General features: G+C 41.2%; 1 protein-coding gene across 1 annotated transcript in view; it reads left to right on the top strand.

Annotated features, from left to right (window-relative positions):
- Positions 1 to 638: 638 nt before the first annotated feature.
- LOC116785985 (transmembrane protease serine 11E-like) overlaps positions 639 to 6,413 on the top strand; it is a 39,373-nt gene continuing 33,598 nt past the window's right edge. Inside the window, exon 1 of the mRNA XM_032686232.1 lies at positions 639 to 802. Coding sequence (XP_032542123.1) covers positions 639 to 802 — 164 coding nt within the window. The remainder of the gene's footprint in view (positions 803 to 6,413) is intronic.

Raw genomic sequence — 6,413 nt, 5'->3', positions numbered from 1 at the left:
TTTCAGCTGGCTCTGAAGAAACACATTTGTGCTTGGAGAAGGGAATTCCAAGGAGATTGGTGGCCCTTTTCACAGAGTAAGCATTTTCCACAGGCGGGGTTATGCCAACCATTAAATGACTAACATGTAATTAGGAGGCTGGATACTTATAGTTGTCTTGTCCCTGATGCCAAGGGAGTCCAGAACAGCTGTGGATGAGTGAGCACCAAGGTAGATGAGGCTTGGCTGACCAAGCCATTTACATCGATATTTGTTTTTGTGTTGGCTATCTCAGAAGAGAAGTGACTTAGCATTGTGGTCAGTGTGGTGCCTCTCCCCTGTGGGTTTTACAGCGAGTGTATGGTAGAAGGTGCTGCTGCTCAGGAGACAGAAAGTTGGACAGAAAGGGAGTGCTGGAAAAGGGAGATCTCGCGCACTTCCTGTTCCACTGTAGTGAAGAACAAGTCTTCTTGCTTGGGCCGGTTTATCTGCTCACTCCATCTCTGCCTGCCTGGGGAGCTCTTTGATGCGGAGCTGATCTGAAGGTTGCAGTCTCCTTATCAACTCCATGCTTACCTCTGTTTGTTTTTATTCTGAAGTTCGTTCCCTCATTTTGCAATAACCCACAGGGTGCTGGGTGTTGCGCCAGCTGTGCCTCAATGAAGGATCTTCATTCAACACCTTTCCCTTCCCGTCACACCAGTCAACGCGACTCCTGCATTTTCCAGCACCATTCGCTGCGCAGACCAGACTTTAGCAAAGTCTTCGTTGGCGGTCAGAAAGGCTACCAGACCTACCGGGACCTACCATGGGACCTTCAAAAGTAGGTGGCATGTTTTAGCTCAGCTAGTCTAACTTGAAGGTGTAATGGTGGTAAAGGATACTGTCTATGGGAAAGCTTTAGGATAGATATACAGAAAAGAAATCTGTTTGTTCTCTTGCCTGATTTTGGAGCTCATTGCTCTGTCGCTGCCTCTTTCTTCCTCTTAGACCTAGGGTACATCAGGTATCTGTCTTAAATGTTCAGCCTGAGAAGGGTCATTAGAGGGAAAACTAAACAGTAAACTGCAGGCTGAATGGGAGGTTTTGGAGATTGTGGACTGGATAAAAAGAGTAACATGTGGCTGGAGTGAGAAATGCCAAGGGAAATCCTTCTCTACCATGGCCAGGAGCACAACCATTTGCTGTCTGTTTAGAAAGATGATGTGATGGCTCAGGTTGACATTCACCTTTCCTCCCTGTGACCATCTCATCCTGCCTCCAGCAGGCTTTTATTGCAGCAGTGCAGAATCCAGGAAACTCTTTTGTGTCAAAATCAAATGCAGTAACATGATTTTTGGAAACTATGGGTTTTGATCAGGTCTAGTTGCAATAACATTTCCCCCCAAATCCTGCAAAAAATTCCCGTCAATTCTGTGATGGCAGCACAACCACATGAGGGGAACACTATAGGCGTTCATCATTCTGGTTTTGACCCTTGTATTTTATAAGGAAGAAGCCTTATTTCCCAGGAGTAATGAAAGTATTTTGTGCAATCAGAGATGCTGGACATCCTTAGTTTTGTTTTACTGTAAAAATAATTAAGGCAGTGCTGAAAAGTTCAGAGTATTTTTACAAAAATAAGTCTTCCAGCTGCAACACTCTACTATGCTCTGTTGGGTCAGAGCAGAGATTGTGTCACAAGTGTACAGCAAACCTCTTGGAATTTATTTCTGTTCAACACACTGGGTTCTGGATTCACATGGCAGTGGGGGATACTCAGTCTCCCATGAGTTTTTTTCTTGTTGTTGCCTCAGAAGTTGATGAAGCTTAGAAGTTTGACCTCAGAAACAAAATCCCAAAGAATCTGAAATATTTTTTTAACATCCTATTTATTTGGCTGGATGGCTGAATTTTTGTGTGGATTGTTAAAGATTAAAATATTACTCTCCTCTCTGGCATTGCTTTGGGCAAACGGCTGCGGATGATTGCAAGGTACTACTTATTTTTTCCATCCTCAGTATTTTTAAAAATTGGGTTTTCTAAATAATTTCTGGGCATGCTGAAATAGAAACATTGTTTCTGGATGGACAAAAATTATTATTGATGCACACTTTGGTGTTTTTTCTCATTTTGTGGGAACAATATAATTTTAGTCAATACAATGTCATCTTTGCCAAGAGAAGATGGATTTCAACTTTTTGTTCTGTGTTCCCTAGTGGTACCCTGCTCAATACCCCAAGATCCCCTGCCCTGTTTAATATCCACAAATTAAAAGTTATGCCACTCTTACTGCCAGGTGACGAAGAAATCCCCATCAGTTGTGAATACCAGTTTGTGTGTGTTAAATGAAAAGGGAAAACTAAGTGAGAGTTCTCTACCTAACAGAATTGAAAAGCCATGTTGTTTTCTAGTTAGAGGTAAACCTAGTTGCCAGGTCTTGTTGATGTATACAGTGGTGTAAATAATTTTAATAACAGTGTGCTAGAGGGTAGTTAAACAACATCTGAGTACAGTTTCTTTACCTCCTACTTAGGAAAGAATTTAATTGTTTAAATGGCTGTTTAAATTATTATAAAATCTAAAGTACATTAATGAAAAATCTGTGTTGGATAGTTAAATATTTTCATGTTTGGGAAGGGGTGGAAACTGCCTGGTCTTAATCAAAGCTCCTTTGTAGTCTGTTAGATGCCCAGAGTTCTTTGCTATGCAGGGATGTGGATCTGAGCGTGGAGCTGTAAGCCTTGCTGTTTGAGCTCATCGTCCTCTGCCTTAGTCCCATATAAGAGGGGTGTTTCAGTATTAGATTTATCCAGTTCCAAGATGCCTCTTTTCAGAACATTTCAAGCTAAGTTGGAATGTGTGCTCCCTAAAATCCTTCCGGAAGCAAAGCCGCTAAGGAAAACCGGGCGGAGTAGACAGCCTTACTGGTCTTGTCCCTCTGTTGTGCTGTGTCCTGCAGTCTGGAACGCAAGTGCAATGTCCTATCTGTAACTTCCTTGTGAAGATCTTGTGCCCTGGCAGGGCGAGGTACAGAGTAGCTGGCGCTGTATATGGTAGTCTAAAAGTGAATATGCATGTGGAAATGCAGTGCCACTCGCACCAATTTGTCATGCAGTAGGTGGGCAATATGAATGCAAATTACAGACTGTTGAGGTGTAGCAGGAAATAGATACCAGCCCTGGTGCAAGAACACTCATGTGCCATTGACATTAATGGGAGTTAACTTTGATTATTGTAGGAGGCAGATGTGGTTCCTGCCTGGTGCCAAACAAAAACCTATTCTGTCAGTTTGTCCCAGAGTACATCCTGAGTTTAGGAAACCCTAGTGAAATACTTTTGATTCTGGTACACTCCACACCTGATTTGACTCATAGAGAATTGCTTCCATTTGTGTTTTGTTGCCACATGCGCTCAGTTTCTGGCCATTTTAGACAAGAAAACTAGAATAAGACAAGATATTCTCCTGAGCCTTAAAATCTAGTCATGTTCATTCACTGAGCAAGCCCCAGTGCAGGATGCCCTTTTCTGGCACCTGCTATTCATCTTAGATGATGTTTCAGAAGTGTTTCATTTATTGATTTTTTTTCACAGGCGGTTTTATGATTGAGCATTTTGGGTCAGCATAAGATTTTAAAATCAAGGCATTCTTCTTCCACCATATACTCCTTCCGTGTTTGTGTTTCTGATTACATGCAGATCTTCATTTTAAATGAAGCCAAACTAACACAAAGCTTGGGATGGCTTAGTTTGACATGCTTCTGATATAAGACAATCTGAAGGCTTCATGTGGTCTGTGGACAGACTTGGTCATGACAGGGGGACAGATTTTACACAGAACTGAACATGGAAATTTTCCAATTTCTCTGCTGCTGGACAATTGCCTGGGGTTTCAGTATCAGCTGAACCAATTGTCTAAGGATCTTTCTCTAATTTCAACAGCATTTTTCTCATGAAGAAATTTGTGGAAATATGTTGCTAGATTACAGCATCTCACTGTTTATCTACCCAGCCTAGTAATTGTTTATTATATATCCTGGTTTAACTCCAACCAGAAATTAAGTACCATGCAGCCACTCCCCCCCCTCCCCCCCACTAGCCCCCATCCCAGTGGGATGGGGAGGAGATTCAGGGAAAAAACAGCACTGAGCATGATGCTCTGTGGTGTGGAATATTCCTTTGGCCAGTTCAGGTCAACTGTCCCGGCCATGCTCCCTCTCAGTTCCTTTTGCCCCTGCTCACTGCCAGAGCATGGGAAACTGAAAAGTCCTTGACTTACAATAAGCACTACTGAGCAACAACTAAATCATCAGTGTGTTATCAACATTATTCTCACATTAAACCTAAAACACAGCACTGCACCAGCTACCATGAAGAAAATTAGCTGTATCCCAGTTGAAATTAGGACATAAAGTATAAAATACAGAAAAATGTATTATTGTCTAGAAATGTAAGCTTCTAAACTACAGGGGAACTTGGATACTTTGGGTCATATTCTGAGTAGACATAGGCTGTCACAGCTGCACACAAACTGTGTGCTGCTGCACACAAGCTGGTCTGTTGTATCAGACTTGCAGAACTCCTTCATAGTGATGTTCAGTATAGTTTTCATATACCAGTAAACATATTTAAGTAAACAAATTAAAACACATTACTATCCTATTATTTGTGTATTCCATATATTACAATTATTGCTAAGGCTGATAGTGGTTTTTATAAATGTTTTTTTCCTCAAAACACCTTAAGAGAGAGGTGCTACACGTATTCTAAAACAGTGGAGAAAATTTGTCAATCTAAGTATGCCTCTCTTACACGACTAAAAACAAAGGACATATAATAGCCCACAAGATATCATCTCTAGGTGACTGTTTTGGGCTTGGCTTTTCAGTTGTCTGTCCTGTCAGCACCTTTCTTGAGCAGACACTGTCAGTGCATGTATGCCAAAGCAGAGCCTGTGCTGTCTTTCCTGGTTCATGCTGACTTAGCTAGACATGGTCTCTGATATGAAGCTCACTGCAGGTAATGGAGGGGTTCCACAGGTGTCCAAGTGTGCTTTCAGCCCCAGTGAGGAAGACTTTTGAGATTTTTCCTCTGAAGCAGACATTTTGACTCATTGAAGGCAGTTGTAATTCTGCTTCTTTGCAAGAAGTGAATATAAATTCCAATAGATAAAAGACACTAATTTCTTTTGTAAACAAACAGTTTCAGGCTGGAGTGAGGCAAGTGCATGCATGATTTATTTAATGAAGTGTTTATATATTTGTTTACTGAATAGTACTCTTAATTTTTAATTTTTCTTTGAGACTGATTTTTTCTCCTTATACTCCTCTGTTATGAAATGTTGACAGACATTATTAACTGTGTCCTTCTTATGTCTGTCTTGTAAAACGCATAACAGGAGGGATCTCTCTGGCTCTGTGTTTGTTGGTGTGAGCTCCTTGTTGAGGAGAATGTTCTTCTCTGTGTGTGATGGGAAGGAACACAAGTACGGAATGCAGGGCTCCAGATTACCTACTACTGTTCAGGAAAGGTCTCAGTGGGTATTTCTAGGAAAATGAGTCAGTTGGAAAACCAAGACAGTGTTTGGAGTTATTAGAAAACAAAGAGAGGACAAACAAGTAAAATTGTCATGGCAATGTGAGCAATTTTATATCATTTTTTGTTGTTTCTCTCTGTCGGCAAATATTTCACTCCTCTTTCTCATAGGACAAATCTTAATCTGGGACTTAGCAGTCTTCTGCCAAGAGATGAAACCCAGTCTGTGATTGCAATATGTTTAAGATTACTGCATGGGCATGGTTGTCTGGGAAAGAGCAGAGTTTCTGGGGAAGAGGGAAGAGGGAAGGACCACTTAAGCTGTAGGTAGAAAAGCCCTGTCAGAAAGCCCTCTGAAGTCAGTGGAAGGCTTTCAGCTTCAGGTATTTGGTTCAGGTTTAAAATTTTCATTTTCATTTCTGCTCTGGAGGACTTCAGTGATCTCCCCAAATGGTGTGTTTTTAATCCTACTGTGCATTTCTAGGCTACGCTCCCTGTTCCCTCTCTTGGAGGCAGACAGTTCCAAAGGAGTTAAAAAGGATTGTTAGACTCTTGATCTGAGAAAATAAATTCCTACTGTTGAACTTTATCAGCTCTCTGCAGAGTATTCAAGCCCTGACACGTCATCACATGGATTGAAGCTGTTTCAGTTCTGGCATGGTTGCTTCTCTTGTGTATATTGAACCCCTGTAAGTACTGTTCAGTTTTACTCAGTGGGACATGTTGTCAGATACAATAATTAATATTTGAGGAATGAACCTCAGGAGATACAGCAAAGCAACAATAAAGCTCAAAGTTAATGGGAATGGAAAAGTATCAGTTCAATGATCTTTACGGGTTTGTCTCATGGATATCTTTGAAAACCTGGATTTGAAATCCTCCTGGTCTGCAGAATGTCTATTCAAATGGGGAAGCATCCA

The sequence above is a fragment of the Chiroxiphia lanceolata genome, chromosome 4 (genome assembly GCF_009829145.1).
Source record: "Chiroxiphia lanceolata isolate bChiLan1 chromosome 4, bChiLan1.pri, whole genome shotgun sequence".
Classification (NCBI taxonomy): Eukaryota; Metazoa; Chordata; class Aves; order Passeriformes; family Pipridae; genus Chiroxiphia; species Chiroxiphia lanceolata.
The sequence above is the reverse complement of the archived record's forward strand: the minus strand, read 5'-3'. Positions and strand labels throughout refer to the sequence as shown.